At 41.0% G+C, this 22661-nt stretch overlaps 1 protein-coding gene across 1 annotated transcript in view; it reads right to left on the reverse strand.

Moving 5' to 3' along the window:
- The window catches only part of atp2c1 (ATPase secretory pathway Ca2+ transporting 1), an 85664-nt gene extending 64381 nt beyond the window's left edge, over positions 1-21283 (reverse strand). The window contains exons 1-3 of the mRNA XM_078199766.1: positions 21092-21283; positions 6485-6595; positions 4507-4623 (exon numbers count right to left, since the gene is read on the reverse strand). Of these exons, the coding sequence (XP_078055892.1) occupies positions 4507-4623; positions 6485-6595; positions 21092-21109 (246 nt within the window). The 5' untranslated portion in view covers positions 21110-21283. The remainder of the gene's footprint in view (positions 1-4506; positions 4624-6484; positions 6596-21091) is intronic.
- Positions 21284-22661: the final 1378 nt, after the last annotated feature.

The raw sequence follows: 22661 nt of genomic DNA on the forward strand, positions 1-22661 counted from the left end.
TGTTCTCGAGTCGGTTGGTACGTGTACGCAGACATTTGTATCTTTTTCCCAATGGAAGGTGGAAGAGATCATGTCCAGGGTGCATGGGGTCCTTGATTATGCTGGCTGCTTTTCTGCGGCAGCGGGAAGTGTAGACGGAGTCAATAGAGGCTGGTTTGCGTGATAGACTGAGTTTGTTCACAACCCTCTGTAGTTTTTTGCGGTCTTGGACAGAGCAGGAGCCATACCACGCTGTGATACAACCAGAAAGAATGCTTTCTATGGTTCATCTGTAAATGTTGGTGTGAGTCATAGCTGACATGCCAAATTTCCTTAGCCTCCTGAGAAAATAGAGGTGTTGGTGGGCATTCTTAACTATAGCGTCGGCATGGGGCAGCACAGTGGTTAGCACTGCTGCATCACAGCGCCAGGGACCCAAGTCTAATTCCGGCCTCAGGTCACTGTCTGTGTGGAGTTTGCACATTCTCCCCGTGTCTGCGTGGGTTTCATCCAGGTACTCCGGTTTCCTCCTACAGTCCAAAGATGTGCGTGTTAGATTGATTAGCTATGCTAAATTGGCCCTAGTGTCAGGGGATTAGCAAGGTAAATATGTGGGGTTATGGGAGTGGGGCCTGGGTGAGATTGTGGTCGGTGCAGACTCGATGGGCCGAATGGCCTCTTCTGCACTCTAGGGATTTTATTCTATGATTACAGAGGGACCAGGTCAGGTTGTTGGTGATCTGGACACCTAAAAACTTGAAGCTCTTGACCACTTCATCCCTGTCATGTAAACAGGGACACATCCTCCACTACGCTTCCCAAAGTCGATGACCATCGCCTTCATTTTGTTGACATTGAGGGAGAGATTATTGTCGGTGCACTAGCTCACCAGATTCTTTATCTCTTTTCTATACTCCGTCTCATCCAGTATAACACAAAATAACATGGCTGTCGACACCGAGACAATATCACCACCCTTCATTTTAGTCTGGTATATTGTTTTCCAAAGGTTTCCTGCATTAACGTTCCCAAATTTACCAGGAACAGCAAAATAGGGTTACAGATGTGATCAGAGCAACCAATAATCTTAAGCCACCTGAAAAGGTTGGACCAATGAGGGAAAAGCAGAGAGTGCAAGAATTCCAAAATGCTCCTCTGAATAGCTCAAACAGGATGCCCAAACATTGCAACCCAAGCAAGCAGCCCAACAAGTGAGGTCATCCATTTTGGTAGGAATAACAGCAAAACGGACTATTATTTAGTTTAGTTTATTTATTAGCGTCACAAATAGGCTTACATTAACACTGCAATGAAGTTACTGTGAAAATCCCCTAGTCGCCACACTCCAACGTTGTTCAGGTCCACTGAGGGAGAATTTAGCATGGCCAATCCACATAACCAGCACGTCTTTCGGACTGTGGGAGGAAACCGGAGCACCCGGAGGAAACCCACGCAGACACAGGGAGAACGTGCAGACTCCACATAGACAATGACCCAAGCCGGGAATCGAACCCAGGCCCCTGATGCTGTGAGGCAGCAGTGCTAACCATTGTGCCACCGTGCGGACCTAAATGGCAAAAGATTGCAGCATGCTGCTGTGCAGAGGAATCTGGGTATCCTTGTGTATGAGTCACAAAAAGTTGGTTTGCAGGTGCAGCAGGAATTGAGAAGGCAAATTTAATTTTGTCCTTCATTGATAGAGGGATGGAGTTTAAAAACAGGGAGGTTATGTTGCAGCTGCATAAGGTGCTGGTGAAGCCACTCCTGGAGTACTGTGTACAGTTTTGGTCTCATTACTTGAGAAAGGATATATTGGCACTGGAGGGGGTGCAGAAGGGATTCGCTAGGTTGATTCCAGAGTTGAGAGGGTCAGCCTATGAGGAGAGACTGAGTAGACTGAGGCTAAACTCATTGGAATTCAGAAGAATGAGGGGAGATCTTAAAGAAACATAAAATATTATGAAGGGAATAGTTAAGATAGAAGCAGGGAGGTTGTTTCCACTGGCAGGTGAAACTAGAACTAGAGGGCATGACCTCAAAATAAGGAGGAGCAGATTTGGGACTGAGTTGAGGAAGACTTTCTTCACCCAAAGGGTTGTGAATCTGTTGAATTCCCTGCCCATTGAAGCAGTTGAGGCTACCTCTATATGTTTTTAAGACACAGATGGATAGATTTTTGAACAGTAAAGGAATTAAGGGTTTTTGGTGAGCGGGCGGGTAGGTGGAGCTGAGTCCACAAAAAGATCAGCTATGATCTTATTGAATGGCTCGAGGGGCCAGATGGCCTACTCCTGCTCCTAGTTCTTCTGTTCCAACAGCCTCAACTATGTCACACAGAAACCATGCACAAATTTACAAACCAGAAATTACGTACAGTATCGAAATATCAGATTATCTACAGAAGTGAAAAATATCAAGCAAATAAATAAAACCCCTCTGCCTCCACTGAATCAGAATGTGCATGGCTGTATACTCAGTACACAAATAGGAAATGAATGACATTAGCCACATTTTGACTATGGAACCAAATTTAAAGCCTCAGAAAACAAAATGGAGTTCCTGACCAAATTCCATTCCGCACAAGGATAAAAGGACTAAGCCAATTATAGCTGCCATAATATAAAAAAAGCACCCAAGGTATTCAGAGTATTAAGGGAACAAACACCCTAATACATAGCTCTCCAGTATAATCTGTTATCTCTTTTAGACAGAAATAAATATACCTTCCTTCCAGCCTCTCATACTCTGACAAGACTCTTACATTAACTAAAAAGATGAAGAATTATTTTCAGATATCCAAAATTAAATTATTTCCTTCACTAAATCACAAAGCTATGAAAATCACTTTAACTGGGTCGGCTTCTAGCCTGTAACTTCAAATGTTGGCAAGCAATGAGAACATCCTCACAGACTTAAACATGAAGATAAGAATTTGGAATTTCAGTCTTTATGGACAGGTAGCAATGTAGGCTTGGGTGTTAGGAAGGAGTGATCTGATGTGGAATTGGATACAAGCTGCAGAATTTTAGAAGAGTTGAGATTTATGGAGGATGGAAGGCAACAAGGAGAAAATTGAAATAGTTTGAGCTTGGAGGCATTGATGAAAGTTTCATTAGTTGAGTAGAGTTGAGATATGTCACAGAGGTGGAAGCAAGCCATTCAAAGACTGGATATAGAACAAATAGTCTAACAGAAGAGGTGATGAGTCAGATAGAGCTGGGTTTCCACAATGTCTCAGTGGAAGCTGGCCCTATGTCTGTGGAAGCTGGCCCTATGTCTGTGGATAAGGGCGTTGAGGGAAAGTACATAGATAAGGAAAGAGCCATTGATAGATCCTTCGGGGCTTCTGGAAGTAACAATGTAGAGGCACGAAGAGAAGCTTTTGCTGCAGATTCTCTGGTTGTAATGGTAAGGTAGTAAGCCATTGCATTCTGGAAGAAGTTGCTGAATTGTGTAATCAAAATAGGATCTCTGAACCAAAAGCAGAAAGTGCTGGAAATACTCAGCAGGTCAAACAATATCTGCAGTGAGAGAAACAAAGGTAACATTTCAGGTTAGTGACCTTTCACCAGAACTGGCACAAGTTAGAGATGACCAGTTTTTAAGCAAATATGGAGAGAAAGTGGAGAGGGGGAGAGGGGAAGGAAAGCAGATCTGTGATATGGTGGAAGGCAAGAGAGATTAAATAATGAAGGTGATGATTGTGCAGGGCAAAAGGAAATGCGAATAGAACAAGAGGAGAAACAAAAGAAGGGCCAAGAAAGCATAAATGAAAATAATATAATGCTTTCCGAAAGAATTGAAGCAGTGTGTAGGATCTAAAATTGTAGAACTCAGTGTTGATTCTGGAGGCGAGGGGAATTTCAATTCAATTAATAAATCTGTAACAAAATCCTAGTCTCATTAATAATAATCATGAAACGACCAGATTATCGTAAAAACCCATTTAGTTCACTAATGTCCTTCGGGAGAGGAAATCTTGCCATCTTTACCCTGTCTGGTCTTTATGTGCCTCCAGATCCACAGTGGTGTAGTTGCTCTCTGAAATGACCTGGCAAGCCCCAGTTTAAGGCCAATTGGGGGTGGGTAATAAATACCCATCCAACAAATACATGAGAATTCAATGACAGATAAAAAGAATACCATAAAAGCAATGGTTGGCTGTGCCCTGATTGGTGGAAAGGGAGGAGATCAGCATGCAGCTGTTGCAAGGGAGGAAGCAATACTGTCTGCCTCTTGGTCAATACCAAAGCCTGGCTCTCGTTTTAATTTTTGAGAGATTCTTGTAGTAAGTAAAGGGCTGACTGTATTGTCCCCAGTTCTACTGCTCCCATTTCTAGCACAAAATCTGAAATGTGACATTGGAATTTCACACTCAAAACATAATTAACTAGAGTTGTAAAATTACTCTCCCATTCATAACTTGCTCTTTTTGTTCCTTAAATGAATGTCTAATAAACAAGAGTAGCGCAAGTCATTTGACTGCTGCTGTGCCATTGTTATAGTGCAATTATTGAGGTGTCTAACCTGTGAAATGTACTTTTTCCAAAGAGGTTCATCTTCATTGATTTCAAATTCATTCCATCCATGGTACGTCCGACGCCGAGAAATTTCACTATTTTTTAGGCCATTGTGAAGGTCGCCCTGTGGTAAGAAAACTTAATGCTTAATAAATATACAAAGTTAAAACTTTGTTACTGCCATCACAGAAGTATGTATGCAGTCAGCATTGGGACAACGTGCAGCTACCACCCCAACTGTATTGAATGGAGAATAATCAAATTTTGTACAAACCAAAAAAAGCTACTGCACTTGGTTTTCAGTGAACCTTGAACAGGTTTCTCCCATTTTACATTTGAAATTCTCAAATTTTCTCTCTCAAACTCTTTTACACCAGTTATCACTTGCTGGCTAAGAGCGTAGATAGATTACATTCAGTCTACCAATACAGAGTTTGGGTTGGTCACTGGGAGGTGCCAAGTGCATAACTGGAAGTGAGTTATCCAATTTTCACTTTTTCCAGAAACTCATCCCATTTCAAAATATGATCCAACATGTTGCAGCACCATTGCAATACAAGACATCTGAAAGGCAGTAGACCATTCAGCTAGATTATGGCTGATCTGTACCTAAAATCTATTAACATACTGTTGATCCATATTACAACATTCCTATCACAGTCAATCTAACGCTTGAAAATTTCAACTGATTCAGCAATGCCAGCAATGGGCAAGGGAATTTTAGACTTTCACTCCCACTTATCCCTTTGGGATTTTACTCCCATGTAGACAAGTTCTAATATCTTGGGCTAGGGTCCCACAGAGGAAAGTTTCTCTGTGTCTACCTATCAAATCCTTTCGTCATTTGAAACACTTCAATGAGATCACCCCCCCCCCCCCCCCCACCTCACCCCACTCAAACCTTCCAAGAAAATTACAAGTCACGTAACATGTCTGTTACATAACCTGTCCTCCTAATTTAATCCTTTGAGCTCTTGTATAATTCCAATAAATCAGCACTGTAACTCTTCCATGGCTGATATATTCTGAGGTATGGGTGTCCAAAATTGAACACGGTACTCCAGATGTGCTCCGTTAAACGCTCTGCAGAACCGAAGTATTACTTCTTCCCTTTTATATTCCAGCCCTCTTGAGATAAAGACCAACATTCAATCGGCCCCTTCAATTACTTTTTGTACCTGTGTACTACTGGGTCTCATAGACCAGAAGGTTCCCAGATTCAATCTCTGATCAGTGCTGAGCTAACTCATTTCAACTGCAGATAGAATTGGTACTACTGTTGATGCCAGTATATGTAAGAGTAGATATGAGTGAAAAAGACGTTCAGCTTGAGCTTTTGCACCTGATGATTATCAAATGATCCTAATCCAAAAGTGAATGTTATGATTCCCAATTTAAGATTAATAAACACTAATCTAAGCACTAATGTATTGCACTGCTCATTAAGGCAAACTATTTAGACTCAGATGAGATGAATGTAACTTGAACAAGACGACCAGATGACGACTGGCGACTCAACATCCTAAAAAATGTGTCTGGGAAAAGATATTTGAACGATGAAATTGAAACATAAGTTTGCACTGCTGAAGAGAAATGGATTGTCACAAGAACATGTTTATATTATAACAAAACAATAATGTTTTTAAAAACACATTTCAGATCATTTTTTTGGATCACTTATGAACATAATCATCTTACCATGGCTCACCACCACCTTCTCAAGGGTAAATTAGGGATGGCCAGTAAAACTCACATCCCATGAATGATTTTTTTTAAAAAACAATAATTACTCAATAAGAGTTCTGTTACCCAACATTTGCTCTGATCCATTTCAAGCTATTTTTTTACACCCACAATTTCTTTAAACAAATAAAGTAATACTGCCCAGCAAAAAATGCTTTAAGGAAAAGTTACATGCTCCATCAACACAGTTAGTTAAAGCCCATATGAAAACAGTCCCTTAAACAGACACAAAGAACAGTTACCTGTAAAATGCTAGCAACTTCATCAACTGGTAGTTCACTTGCCCTTTTTGATGTCAATACCGGAATCATTATTTCATTTTCGCTGTGGTATAACTCCTCAGATCCCGGAACCTAAGGTACCAGACACAAAGAGACACTGAATGGTACTGGAAACTAACTATTCAGATAACAGAGCATAAGTGAGTACTATAGCTATTTAGAGAATAGAACCATATAACCCCTGAATTCCATGGTGCAGTAATCACAGAGGCTGCAATTCCTGAGGAGAGAATAACTGGTTTTACAATTTTACCAACAGAAACAATAAGCAACTGGGCGAACAGGGTTAAATTACAGCTTAAAGGCAAAATACTGTGGATGCTGGAATCTGAAAAAAAAACAGAAAATGCTGGAGAGGCTTGATAGGGATGAATGAGTGGCAGGCTGTGATGAGAGCAATTGCTTTAATAAAAATAGAAAGAGCCCATTTGGCCCATCGTGTCTGCACCAACTCTCTGAAAAACTCACCCAGCTCTCCCCTCAGCCCCATCCCTGTAACTCCGCACATTTACCAAGACCAATCCACCTAACCTACCATCTTTGGAGTGTGGGAGGAAACTGGAGCACCCAGAGGAAACCCACACAGACACGGGGAGAATGTACAAACTCCACACAATCACCCAAGGCTAGAATCGAACCCAGGTCCCTGGTGCCATGAGGCAGCAGTGCTAACCACTGTGCTGTAATGCCGCACCAAATATACAATGATACAGCTAGCATATAATGTACCTATCTTACAAACACCATCAACAGGAAAATTGCAAATGTTAACATTGCTGATTGCACAACGATTTTAAAAGAAAAACATGACCAAGGAATATTACAGAACTGCAACCAATAAAAAACTGCAGGCTTACAACTCAATGTAATATTGAGGAACTGCTACAAATCAAAAGCACAACCTTTTGGATGTAATGTTAAGGCAAGGCCCCATCTCCCTGTTCAGGTGGATTTGAAGGTCTCCTGACATTATTAAAAGACAACAGAGGTTGCCCAGACCAACACATAGCAGTCAACCAACCTCACAAAGCAGATTAATTGGTAATTTATCTCATTGCAGTTTATGGGATTTTGTTGTGCATAAGCTTCTTCTTCGGCACTTCGCTGGGATTGAGGGTGACTTGCATTCACTCTAGTTTGATGGGTTCTAAGATGATTGATAAATCCAATACACAATCTGCAGGCTCTGTCACATGTGGGACATTTGGTGCTTGAGGGGTCTGGCAGATGAGTTGTTTGGAGATTTGTGCACGCTCTCCAACATACCTCACCAACACATCCTCACATCCCCATTGACTTACCGGAATTCCTAGCTGGTGACAAGCAAAGAGAGAAGATTCATTCGGGAAGGCATTGCACAGTCCCTTTATGACAGCAATGAATACACTTTAAAAGTAATTTGCTTGCCGCAAGGTACTTTGAAACATTCTGATAGTGTGAAAGGTGCTGTACAAATGCAAGTTCCAGCTTTCTTTCTAAACCACAGGCAAATTTTGTAATTGATGAGATTGCCTGAATTCCATGGTACAACAGTGAGGAGGGAATAACTGGTTTCACAATTTTACCAACAGAAACAATAAGCAGCTGGGCGAACAGGGTTAAATTGCATCTTAAACGCAAAACACATTTTGATACAGACCTAGATTTGGCAAAGCGAATTTGTTAAAAGCCTTCATAAGAACCTGTCAGTGGGAGCATGATGCACTAAGGAGACACTTAAGAATGCAATCACTGGTACATTAAAGCTATTAAAATTCCTACCATTATTGATTCATTGGGAACGGTCTACAGCTAAATTTGAGAATACAACATTCAGACGTTCAAATGCAGTGACCTAATACATTACAGATTACTCAACACCCACCCTGCCGGCAAGGCAGCTACTGTTTGAAATTCAAGACAGCAGCAAAAAAAAGTGATATAATTGAACTAAAAGCCACATCAGTCCATATTTTGATAGAAATAAAGTCTAAAGATGCTCCATCTTATAGAACATGTTGGATTTGCATAAGACATTAAATTACGTTCTATTCTGGTGAACATCAGCTTTGAACAGAACATAAAACCAAAAGTAGATTAAATGTGTTCAAATAGCTAAAGGTTTAAATAAAGTCCATTGTTTCTTTAAAACTAGTTTAACATGAAGCTGAAGGAATATCAGTTGTAAAGGTCAAACTGAATACCTGAGCAGGCAAACAAACTTGGGAAAGTACATGGTTTCCCTTTAGCAGCATTGGAACATAGTTAATAGATCACCTCTTTTGTTAGTACAAGTAACAAAACTAATTGTGGTGCCAGAAAATTCAGTTCCGCAAATGGGGCAAGCCATTTCCTAATTTACAAAGGAATGATTCAAATATCATGCACAATGTTCTTAGAAACACTTGCTTTTCCCACCATTTTTGTTCTGGGGCAAAAACGCTGATTTTGTTGCTCTCCTCTTATCTAGCCTGTAAAGTAGGTTATGCTATTAAGGCCAATTATAGGTTATACTATTAAGGCCGGCTACACGAAAAATTGAATCTCGGTACGATGACCACAAACGTTGCCATACGCAACCAAAAAGTCAGTACACTAGCATACATACATTCCACAAGCCTTCTGTTTCAAGCAATTTTGACTTGATTTTCAGGGCAAATTAATTAGAACCAGCAATTTATCCAGAATGATGTATACAGTACAAAAGCCCATTATAAAAATGAATTTTGGAAATGGTAATAGGACATTATGTCCACTGATCACCACAAAATATGTTCACAAGAAGCAGATTCTACCACATACCAAAGTTATCAATGCGGTTGACCTTGAACCCATAATCTTGTGACTCAGAGATGACGGTGCCACTGAGTGAGCCAAGTCAACATTAATTGAATACTATAATCTAATTAAGTAATCAAAGCTTTTCTAAAAATGCAAGCCAAGTGTGTTTTAACCCCCAAGGGAGGAATATTTTTTTATTCAGCATCTATCAGATAATAGAAAATGTACGTAACTTAACATCAAATTTTTAAAAATAGTCCCTTTATGTTTTGAATACAGTAACTCACATAACCCACACTTTTAAAAAGATGTTTACAAAAGGTAGTCAAGCAGCCAAGTATGATGCACACGTATGAACACTGGAATTAGGTTTAGAAGTAGGTCTTTTGGCCCATCAAGCCTTCTCCACCATTCGATAAGATGATGGCTGATCTGATTGTGGCCTCAGCTCGACATACCGGCTACCTCCAGTAACCTTTGTTAGTCAAGAATTCATCTACTCTGCCTTAAAAAATATTATTGACCCTGCCTCCATCGCTCTCTGGGGAAGTGTTCCAAAGATTCTAAGAAAATATATTTCTTCTCATCCCGGTCTTAAACAGAAGCCCTTTATTTTTAAACTGCTAGACTCTTCCACAAAGGGAAACATCCTTTCAACGTCCACCCTGTCAAGTCCCCTCTGGATCTTATATCTTTCAATAAGATCATTTCCCAATCTTCTCAATTCCGCACAGAGAGAGGCACGCGCAGTGACGAATTTTGATGGGTGTCTGGATTACAGGAAATGTCTCTTTCTTCACACTGTCCTGAGGGTTTGTTTCTCGCCTGCACCTTGGAATGTGACCTTGCATTAATCAAGCAGTGTGCTCTGGATCAGTTCAAAGTACAACATTTCCAGCCAATTGAAAGCTTAAAAATCAAAAATCAGATTTTTCTACTTCTGCAAAATTATCCACGTCCACTATTCTATTGCTGTGAAAACCTGGCCTGTTTTCATTATCTCAAGCTTATTTTTAAAAATTCTCCCCTAGTTGCCCATCCTGCCTCCATAATTGCCTCTTAATTTAAGCCCCAACACACACTCCCTGCACCTCCAAACTTAGTCTATTTCGCATCTCTGACTTCTACCACTGTTAGAAATTCTTCTGCCACTAGATCCCCATCTTCAGTAGCTCCCTTTCAAAATTCTTCTTTCTTGGCAAAATCCTTTCCAACCTCCAAAACTTTCTTAGTACCTTTGTTTTAAAAATTTTGTATCTCCTTCCTAATCTATTCTCCTCGCTTTTCCCATTCACATATGAATTAGGAGCAGGAGTAGGCCAGAGTGGAGGTGGTATCCACCTTTGTGCAAAGTGCTCAGGAATACTGCTCTACACAAAAATAATACTACATGAATGCATGTTATAATTGAGGGTATCATCACAACCGGGAAAGAATGATATTAAGCCCATCTTTGAAACATGTATGAAAGAGCATCACCAAACAACCAAAATGTCACTTTATAATGAACCATAATTATGCCTTGCTGCAGTGTATAAATTATTTGACAACCACTTCACTGCTAACTCTGCTACAGGAAATAGATTGGACTGATAACGCGGCATAATCAAGCTTTAGGTGACTAATCAAAACTACAAAGAACACAGCATTATGAAACTTTATATAAAAATGAATAAATAAATGCATTTCCATTTTACTTTCAATGCAATATCTTTAACATTGCTAAGTAACACACACACAAACTTTCTTTATTAGAAGGCTATAAAAAAGTTTGATCTGTAAACTGCAATACACCTGCAGAAAATATGGACCCCATAATATCCCAAGGTCAAGCTGAGACATTGGATATTAATAACCATTATATGATTACGTTCACAGTTTTATATTGATCACAGCAAGCCATGTTAGGGCACACATTTTACAGAATGGTGTTAGTAAAGTAATTTGCTCAATTATAACTTCACAGACTTCAACTTGTGTCATTGAGGGCACCAGTAGAGTAAATTGAAACATGTAATTGAAAACCACACTTTGTGCAGAGCCGTAGATAGGTTAAAAATCCTTCTCATTTGCTTGGCATGCAATTATCCGCAAGGGAAATGCAAATCTATCTGTCTTGGGTCACAGTTAAAGAATAAATGTTACTGCTGTCTAGGCTGCAGTTTCATTAGCACTTGCCCACTGCAATTCTAGATTTTGTAGCATAAAAGCACAATGAATGCCTGCGGCTCAGCATAAAGCACCAAAAATCACATACCAATGTTAAATATTTCAACAAGTCATTTTGATAGCAAATGCCAAATTGTCTATGATATTTTCATGATTAGGATGCGAGAACACATTAAGGCATAACTAACTGCCACAGGGAAGATCCATTTTAAAATCTACCTGCCATATGTACAGGTGGAAATTTTATAGCCTGTCTGTCCTCAATGCTTGCTGCTTGACTTGCAGGAGATTCCAGTTCCAGTAAATGTACATTAAAGACTGAAGCAGCTTATCAGATTCTGCCATGGTAAAATCCACATGGCATGGATTTAAGTTAATAAGGTCAGGCCTGCTCTTTTAACTAGGCAAAGCTACTGTATCCCTTGTGATTACACTCAAGTGCAGGGGCTGCCTTTCAAAAAACCAAGTTAAATATATTTAACATTCCTTTCCCAATTCCCTTCACCAATGCTTCATTTTTACTTTAAGCTGTTCCAATTACAGGATCACCTTCAATGTATTTTCAAACTGCTGGATTTCGGTATTTATGATGTTATGAAAGGATTATGATAAATAAAACCAATTCCAAGTTCAAATAACAAAGGGTTAATTTGACACAGGAAGTTAGGCTGGAGCAATTAGAACATAGGTGAGAAAATAGATATGTTATTGTGTTCTGCAGCAAGTTATTGCACAAGCTATCAGAACTGTTGCTGTTGGGATAGTACATTATCATATTCCAAACACTTTATATATGGGATATGAGGAAAGATTGAATACATTATTACACAGCCTGAAAGACACTCATCTGTGCAGGTGGAAGGAGGGGTGAGAAGCGGTGTAAAGCTTTGAGGGACCTTTAATGTGCAGAATACGAAACATCACCCATAGAGATACAAGGAATCATATAAACTCAAGTCAAGTGTGGGGGAGATTTACAATGAATGCTACTTTACTCATTCACTTAATGACAACATAAATTAATGTTAGTTTGTTCATTTGTGTTCAGCTTCATCTTATTCAAAAGGGAATTTGGCCTTTCAGAAGATTGGAGACATGCATGTGTTTTTTACTCGTTCTTTGGATGTGGGTGTCGCTGGCAAGGCACCCCTAATTACCCTCGAGAGCAATTAAGAGTCAACCAAATAATTGGCTGACAGCAGTAACCTTACCAAAGATGTGCGGGTTAGGTTGATTGGCCATGTTAAATTGACCCTAGTGTAAGGGGGATTGGCAGGGTAAATGCGTGGGGCTGCAGGAACAGGGTGGGATTGTGGTCGGTACAGACTTGATGGACCGAATGGCCTCCTTCTGTACTGTAGGGATTCTATGATTCAAATTACTGTGAATCTGGAGTGATATGTAGACCAAACAAAGGATGACAGATTTCCTTCCCTGAACAACATTAGGTTTTTTATATTAATCAATGATAGTTTTATGATCACCATTACTGAGACTAGCTTTCTTCATTCCAGATTTTTTGCAATTGACTGAATTTACATTCCACCAACTACCATGGTGGATTATGATCCTTGTTCACATAACCTCCGGGCCTCTGGATTACCAGTGGCATTATCACTATACCACCATCTCCCACTAAGGTTACAGTTGTGTACTGTAATCTTGCATTTGCGAGATTACAGGAGACAACTTATTTAATACTGGGTTTTATTGTTCTGAATCTCTAAGGTTACAACACACGTGACTATATTTTGAATGGTAATGGTAAACTCAAGACATGCAGCATATGTTTGCCAGGGAGACTATTAATACTGAACTTGTTACAATATCAACAGTAGACTCAATATTCGTAGCTATAACAAAAATGCCTCTGAGACTCCAATAACTTCACAAAAAGCATAAATTCTCAAATTTTGACAAAAATGAAAATCAGAAAGTTATTTTGTCCCCAGGGGAGTGGCTGCAAAGGTTTTTGATTAAAAATATGGGGTCACTAATTTACGACAGAGGAGAATTTCTTTTCTCTGAGGGTTGAGAGTCTCTGGAACTTTCTTCCGCAAAAGACAGTGGAAGCAGTCTTTGAATAATTTAAGGCAGAGCTAGGTACCTTCCTGATTAACTAAGGGGTAAAAGGTTATTGGTAGGCAGCAATGTGGGGTCGAAGTTACAAGCAGATCAACCATGATCTTATTGAATGGCAGAGCAGGCTCAAGGGGCATACACCTGCTCCTAATTTGTATGTTCGATAGCTTTAATGTTTCAGCCTCATTCATCACTAGTGTCATTGCTACTCAATTCCAAGGCTAAACCTTCCACCATTCCCTGCTCAACTTTCTCCAGTCCGGTTTGTGTCCAACCCATAGCACCAAGACAGCCATGGTACCTTATTTGACTATGGCAAGTTGTTACAGTCGTGGTACCTTCCTGGTATTTGATACAATGAACAATTCCATCTTCCAGTACCTCTCCTTACGGTTCATGTCCAAGATACCGCCTTCTTCGGGTTGTATTTCAACTTACTCATGCATCGGCAATCAATCTGGCTCCTTTGGTGGGTCTGCACCTATGTTTATAGGCACCTCCAGCTGCTCCATTCTTAGCCTGCTCCTATTCTTATCCTAAATGCCCGACTCAAAAACATCTGCAAATATGTATACTCATGATGGTTAACACCACTCTTTATTTTAATGCTTAATTTTGCAATGATGGCATCCAACTGCTTGACTAAGTTCTGGATAATCCAGAATAATTATCAAAACAGAAAAAAAAATCAAATTTGATTCCTACCAAAAATCTCTGTTCTTCAGGGTCAGAAAGGTATAAAACTTGACAGACAAGATAAGCTGAAGGAATAGAGTACATTAATCACTGAAACACAAAGTTCCTCTCCTTGGCTTCAGGTAACTCTAGATAATGCCTGAACAGATAGGATGAATCGCATATAACAAGCTGCTCACAATCCAGGAAATCCTCAATGGACCTCACTGCTGATGTCGCAAATTGAATGGCATTCATGGTCCTTAATTTGTTTTACAGGAGAACATCTGAGTGTAGTTTAATTTTTAAAAACATAACCATTGTAGAATGGTACACAGCAGTCAGAAATGTACCTTTCAATTATGCATAGCTAACAATAGATGTATATATATAGACTACTAATCCAGTGATCTGGACCAACTCGATTTTCAAGTTTGTTGACAACACCACCATAGTGGAACCAAAAGAGAAAATGCTGAAAAATCTCAGCAGAATGCTGGAAAATCAAAGCTTTGACACAGGGTCATCTGGACTCGAAACATCAGCTCTTTTCTCTCCTTACAGATGCTGCCAGACATGCTGAGATTTTCCAGCATTTTCTCTTTTGGTTTCAGATTCCAGCATCCACAGTAATTTGCTTTTATCCATCATAGTGGGTTGGATCTCAAACAATGATGAGACAGAGTACAGGAATGAGATAGAGAATCTGGTGAACTGGTGTGACGACAATAATCTCTCCCTCAATGTCAACAAAACGAAGGAGATTGTCATCGACTTCAGGAAGCGTAAAGGAGAACATGCCCCTGTCTACATAAAACGGGGTCGAAAGCTTTTTAGGTACCCAGATCCCCAACAACCTGTCCTGGTCCCCCCCATGCCGACACTATAGTTAAGAAAGCCCACCCACGCCTCTACTTTCTCAGAAGACTAAGGAAATTTGGCAGGTCAGTCTTGATTCTCACCAGCCTTTACAGATGCACCATAGAAAGCATTCTTTCTTGTTGTATCATAGCTTGGTATGGCTCCTGCTCTGCCCAAAACCGCAAGAAACTACAAACGGTCGTGAATGTAGCCCAATCCATCACGCAAACCAGCCTCCCATCCATTGACTCTGTCTACATTTCCCACTGCCTCAGCAAAGCAGCCAGCATAATCAAGGATCCCAGGCACCCCGGACATGCTCTCTTCCGCCTTCTTCCGTCGGGAAAAAGATACAAAAGTCTGAGGTCACGTACCAACCAACTCAAGAACAGCTTCGTCCCTGCTGCCATCAGACTTTTGAATGGACCTACCTCGCATTAAGTTGTTCTTTCTCTACACCCTTGCTATGACTGTAACACTACATTCTGCACTCTCTCCTTTTCTTCTCTATGAACAGTATGCTTTGTATAGCACACAAGAAACAATACTTTTCACTGTATTCTAATACATGTGACAATTATAAATCAAATCATTAATCTAAACCACTGGAGTTCAATTCCTGGCACAGTAGCTGGGGAATTTGAACTGTTTTTCACAATCTGGAAAAAACTGGTATCAGCAGAATTGACCACGAAGCTATTAGATTACTAGAAACACCCAATTCAGTCACAACCCACACCAACATTGTTGACTCTTAACTTTGAAGCAAATGAACAAGACACAAAGCTGTACCAAACTGCTACGCATAGCAATCCAAGGAGGCAGCCAACCACCAGCTTCTCAGGGTAACTAGCAATGCCAAGGATGAATTTTAAAAATCATTTCTATCTCAAAGTGTGTTCATTTACGAACAATAAACTTGCAAATGATTTACAGGCAGCAGAAATACGATGTAGATCACATCCTGCAGTTCTGGTTTTCTGCTGGTACGACTCATTTGAAAATTACAGTAATTAAAATCAGATAGTGGAAATTTTATATGAAATTATTTTCGTGCTTGACAGAAAACAAAATGGAAAAAGCGAGTCCATCTACCAGGCCAAGGCCGGAATTCTCCCAACCCCCGCTGGCGTTTTTGATGGTAAGCAGAATGGCCCTGGATAAGATGGTCTTTTGGAGAGTCAGTGCAGATGCGATGGTCTGAATGACCTCCTTCTGCATTGCAGGGATTCCATGATTTCTCAGGATAGCAAAAACAGCGTATGTGATTGTGAGAAATCTGAGAAAGCGTAACAAGCGACAATGAGCTGTTTCTGGAAAGACATCAATTTATACTACAATATCCTATTTACTTAAAATCCCTATTTCCCCAATTGTCCTAAGATCTATGCACTAGCAAACCATAGGTACAACAGAAAAAGACCCATAGAAATCATAGAAACCCTACAGTACAGAAAGAGGCCATTCGGCCCATCCAGTCTGCACCGACCACAATCCCACCCAGGCCCTACCCCCATATCCCTACATATTTTACCCGCTAATCCCTCTAATCTACACATCCAGGACACTAAGGGGCAATTTTAGCATGGCCAATCAACCTAACCCACACATCTTTGGACTGTGGGAGGAAACCGGAGCACCCAGAGGAAACCCACGCAGACACGAGGAGAATGTGCAAACTCCACACAGACAGTGACCCAAGCCAGGAATCGAACCCAGGTCCCTGGAGCTGTGGAGCAGCAGTGCTAACCACTGTGCTACCGTGCCGCCCTCTGAATTTTACGTGGGAGATCTTTTTACAGGTTAGTTTTAAGTATAGTCAAGTTATTTGTCCTTTATACCAAATTATATCACTCAAACATAATGTCACCTGCCTTTTAGGCTAAAAATGTTGTGCATCTCAAAGTTTTAACCATGAAGTAGTGTTCCAAACTAGCACTTTTTTCGATATATTCATCATTTACTTTGAAGATACATTTACTTCTAATATTACTCTTACTTTAGAATATTACCCTTATATTTTAACTCGTACTGTTTTGACAATCAGAATGGCCTACAGCAGTTTTTTTTTTGTTCTAATCTGCTTTGGTCAATATGGCTCTGGTATTTGCTCTCAACATCAGTAACTGCACTTCAAACTAACTGACCATATGGGAAGTGTTTTGAGATGTTTGAATCACATGTAGGTCATGAAATTCATTGATCTGTGAATCCCTGGGTGTTAAATTAGCAGTCTGTGGAAATGGTAACATTTAAGAAAGACATGTTCCAATGCTTGTTACACTGGCTCCTGCCTAGTAATAAGGGTGGATCCTCTAGGAGTGTTTTGATAGATTTTGATTTGATTATACATGTATTGGTATACATGTATTGGTATACGCTGAAAAGTATTGTTTCTTGCACGCTATGTAAAGCATACCATTCATAAAGAAAGAAAGGAAAGGGTGCAGAATGTAGTGCTACAGTCATAGCTAGGGTGTAGAGAAAGATCAACTTAATATAAGGTAAGTCCATTCAAAAGTCTGATGGCAGCAGGGAAGAGGCTATTCTGGAGTCGGTTGATACATGACCTCAGACTTTTGTATCTTTTTCCCCCAACAGAAGGAGGTGGAAGAGAGTATGTCTGGGGTGCATGGAGTCCTCGGTTATGTGGTTACTTTTCCGAGGCAGTGGGAAGTGTAAACAGAGTCAATGGATGGGAGGCTGGTTTGCATGATGGACTGGGCTTCATTCATAACCCTTTGTAGTTTCTAGTGGTCTTGGTCAGAGCAGGAGCCATACCAAGCTGTGATACAACCAGAAAGGATGCTTTCTATGGTGTATCTGTAAAGATTAGTAAGAGTCGTAGACTCCTGAGAAAGTAGAGGTGTTGGTAGGCTTTCTTATCTATAGCGTCGGCGTGGAGGGACCAGGACAGATTGTTGGTGCTGTGGACACCTAGAAACCTGAAGCTCCCGACCATTTCCACTTCATCCCTGTTGATGTAGACAGGGGCATGTCTTCCACTATGCTTCCAGATGTTGATGACAATCTCCTTTGTTTTACTGACATTGAGGGAGAGATTGTCGTCGCACCAGTTCACCAGATTCTCTATCCCTTCCCTGTGCTCCATCTCATCATTGTTTGAGATCCGACCCACTCCGGTGGTGTCATTGGCAAATTTGAAAATCGAATTGGAGGGGATCACCAAATTAGTTCAAGTGCCAGTAAACAGTTCTTCCTGAGGCAGTCATCCGACAAGTGCCACAGAGACGGGGACAGACAGAGGTCCCAGTTAAGTCGAGTTAAAAAGTTAGAGAAAGGGCTGCAAACGGGCAGACTTTAAGTAAAGAGGACCTTTGGAGCCTCATGTGGAAAAGTGGTGTTCTAATTGGCATGGTCATAGATCGGAAAGTGTGTTTGTCGGCAAGTGTTTGAGTGTACTAGAGAATCCAGGAACCAGGTGGCTATTGTTAAAGCCCTCTGAGAGTGACGTTTGGAGAGAATTCCAAGGAGAGATCTTCAAAGGTGGGGGATTAGAAACCATCATGAGAAAGACTAAGTTTCAGTGAGATTTGGTGACTCACAGTGGGACTAATGTCCTGGTGGTTCCAAAAACAGGTGTTTTGAATCTCAACCATTAACTACTTAAAATAAAACGTGGTCCCTAACCAGGTTTCCTCCCCACGTCCCGGGGTCTGCCCAAGGGTTGGAACTAGTGCAATATAAAATTAAGTTTTTTAGCCTTTTATAACATGGAAGATTCATTCCTCCTGCTGTGATTATCTTTAAAAATGCATAGAAACACATGAAAAGTAAGTGGAGGAGAAACATAGAAACCCTACAGTGCAGAAGGAGGCCATTCGGCCCATCGAGTCTGCACCGACCACAATCCCACCCAGGCCCTCCCCCCACATATTTTACCCGCTAATCCCTCTAACCTACGCATCCCAGGACTCTAAGGGACAATTTTTAACCTGGCCAATCAACCCTAACCCGCACATCTTTGGACTGTGGGAGGAAACCGGAGCACCCGGAGGAAACCCACGCAGACACGAGGAGAATGTGCAAACTCCACACAGACAGTGACCCGAGCCGGGAATCGAACCCGGGACCCTGGAGCTGTGAAGCAGCAGTGCTAACCACTGTGCTACCGTGCCGCCCGAAGAAACAGATTAGTTTGTTTTACAAATCCTGAACATCAAGGAGTGGGTATTTCACTGCACACCAATGTACATGCAGTTAATTCAACAGATGAGGGTTAATCTGCTCCAAATGAGGTAACTGAAGAAAGTGGCACTTTTTCCCTCAAGTACAATAGTGATTAATTATGATATATATTCCACAGTCCCCACCCACACCCCAACCAAAGAGTCAATAGTTAAGGTCCTTTCATCAAGGTTAATGAAAGAAAAGAATTCAGATCAAAGCAGCCAAAAAACATCACAATGGACCATTCCCTATTTGCCAGCAGGGATATGTATGCATTTGGCCTATTGTCGAACCAATCAGATTCCCAAGTGAATCACAAAACTGTAACTATTCAGTAATGGACAAGAGACCAAATACTTTGATAGATGCACGGCTCTAATTCTGTACCGAAATAATGATACAGGTCGTAAGCGTGGTTCTGTCACTGTAAATCTTCTGAATAGAGAAGGTGCACAGCAGTATCCAGGGTACAAGCAGCTCTTGTCGTTACGAATTGCAGTTTAATATATTTTGGAATTTCAGATACATTTCAGAGTTCTGAAGAGTCATACAGTGTCAAAATGTTAACTCCATTTACTCTCTCCGCAGATGCTGCCAGGCCTGCTGAGATTTTTCAGCATTTTCTGTTTTTATTTCAGAATAAAACCCATGCTTAACATGAAAAATATGGATAGCAATAAAACAGTGAGGACAATTACCAAGATGTGTAGAAGAGAAAACGCAAATAAACAGATAATAAGGTTAGGTTGATTTTTTTTTTTAAGTTTCTAAAATAAAGTAATAGAAGCTGCAAATCCAAAAATCAGCAAATGTTAAATTGAAAACTTGAGAAAAAAATGTATTTCATGACTATAAAAGAAAAAATGAATGAATGTTAGTTAGCTTCAAATAAAGTGCTTCATTTCAGTTTCAGTCAGCTGCTTATCCAGGAGATTCATCTATCTACATTATATATTTGAACAGTCTATCCTATCAGATATACTATAATTGAATTTAAGTCCACTTACATTATATGCAATTTGTAGCTCCCATTACATTATTAAACATGTTTATTGGCACAGTTACAATACCAAAATAATCTATAATTTTACCTGCACATTATGTATAGCTTGGTTTACATTAACATATTGTAATTTGTAAACTTTTTCCTACATTATGTAATTTTATTATATCACATTACCAGATGGTTCAGCAGTTTTGCCTATCTGAAATGTACTGTATTGTGTAAAATATGACTTGCACTACCATATATTCTGTTCTAATGCACTATGCAGTGTGACTTACAATATTATAATGCATTACATAGCATTGTTATAATACATTATATATTGTGACATACATTACACAGTATAACTTACATTACAATATAATGCATTGCCGTGTGCCTTACATTACAAGATATAATGCATTGCAGTGGGCGTTACATTACACGATGTTATCATGCGTTAGTGTGACTTACATTACAAGATATATGTTATAATGCATTAGTGACTGACATTACAAGATATGTTATAATGCTGTGTGAGTTACATTACCAGATATATTAAATATTTTGCACAGTGTGACATTCACTGCCAAACATAGTGCCAAACATAATCTGCTCAGTTACTCTCATCAAATATTGCTATCGCCTGACATTTCCAGACTGGTGATTTGCATTACAATAGAATGCAGTCACAGAATGCGAACAGTAATTCTGCCCATCGAGCCCATACATGACAATACAGCAATGACAGTCCAGGATATCTGGTGATGTAATGCTATTGTCTGACATTCCCGGACAGCTGTACAATGGAATTGACATGATGATATTATCAGGGACTGACTTACATTACCAGACCGCAGCATAGTTGCCGGCCGCGCCTCGCGCTCCCATTAACTCCGCCGCTTTCAAACGGTCGCTGCCCGACTCGCGGCTCCACAACATTCGGAACGGCCCAACGGACAGGAAGCCGCCGCCGGCCCGCGCGCCACTTCCGGGCCCCGTCCGGGACGCCCCAATCTCCGGAGCCCGGTGCGCATGCTCCAACCTCCGGAGCCGAGTGCGCATGCCCCCAACTTCCGGAGCCCAGTGCGCAAACCCCAGACATCGGAATCTAGTGCGCATGCTCCAACCTCCGGAACCCCCGTGTACACGCCCGATTAGTGGAGCCCAGTCCGCATGCCCCTGGCAAGTGGAGTCCAGTGCGCATGCCCCGTGTTCCCCGTCGGGCGGGAAGGGCGCAGGCACGCCTTTGCGCCTGCGTGTTTCTAACTGCCGGTCTGGCTTAAAAAATGGATTGAAAACGAAGGAGGCGCTTTTCTTTCAAAAATATATTTTTTTGCTCTCGGGCGGGATAGAAAGGAAACAGTAGGACCCCTGGCATTAACATCTTCATTCAACGTTTATATTTAATCAGTTTGTTATTTTTTAAATTTCATATTTAACTTAATTTTCACTCCTGAAAGTGCCATAACTAGCTGGAACAGGTAACTACATTGAACATATTAAGAGGTTGGAATTGTTTTCTTTTTGCAACAGCTACATTTAGCCGCACAAAATGCTTGGTGGGGATGGGGCCGTGCGCATGCGCGGTGTGAAGCAGACTGCTCAGGGCTCACTGTCCAGGGTGATGGGGGAGTTGTAGAATTTACCTTCTATTCATTGTTGAGATGGGAGCATCATCAACTAGGCCAAACATTTATTGTCCATCCCTAATGGCCCTTCCTGAAGGACAGTGTGTGACTTGGAGGGGAACTTGCAGGTGGTGGTGTTTCCACTTGTCTGCTGCCCTTGTCCTTTTAGATGATAGCGGCTATGCTATCCATAAGCCTTGGTGAGTCACAGAATCCCTATGGTGCAGAAAGAGAGTCCATCGAGTTTGCACCAATCCAGTGAGTATCCCACCCAGACCTATCTCCTGGAGAAAATCCACACAGACGTGGGGAGTACGTGCAAACGGCACACACAGTCACCTAAGGCCAGAATTGAACCTGGGTTTCTGGTGCTGAGCAGCAGTTTTAACCACTGTGCTGCCCCAAAGTTCTCATTGTGTATCTTGTAGATGGTACACACTTGTGCCACTGTGCATCAGTAGGGAAGAGTGTTTAAGTAAAGAGGGCTTCACTCCCAGCGAAGGTATGAACTGGATTTCCATGAAATTGAATGTATTTCAATATAATTAAAAGGACTTTACCCTGAAACATCCACTCATGATGTATCCTCCTCCCACTCCCTAGCAGCCTGACATCACGCTGGCATGAATCACTATTGGTTTTCAAAAACCAGTCATGATGAAAATACTGGGAGTGCAGAGCTGCCTGAAGGCCCCAGGGATTGAAGGACAAGGTTGGGAATTGTCCCCTGGCAGTACCTGCGGTGATGTCAAGGGGGCAGTCCCAAGGGGACTTCGGTGGTGAG

Source organism: Mustelus asterias, chromosome 2 (genome assembly GCF_964213995.1).
Source record: "Mustelus asterias chromosome 2, sMusAst1.hap1.1, whole genome shotgun sequence".
Classification (NCBI taxonomy): domain Eukaryota; kingdom Metazoa; phylum Chordata; class Chondrichthyes; order Carcharhiniformes; family Triakidae; genus Mustelus; species Mustelus asterias.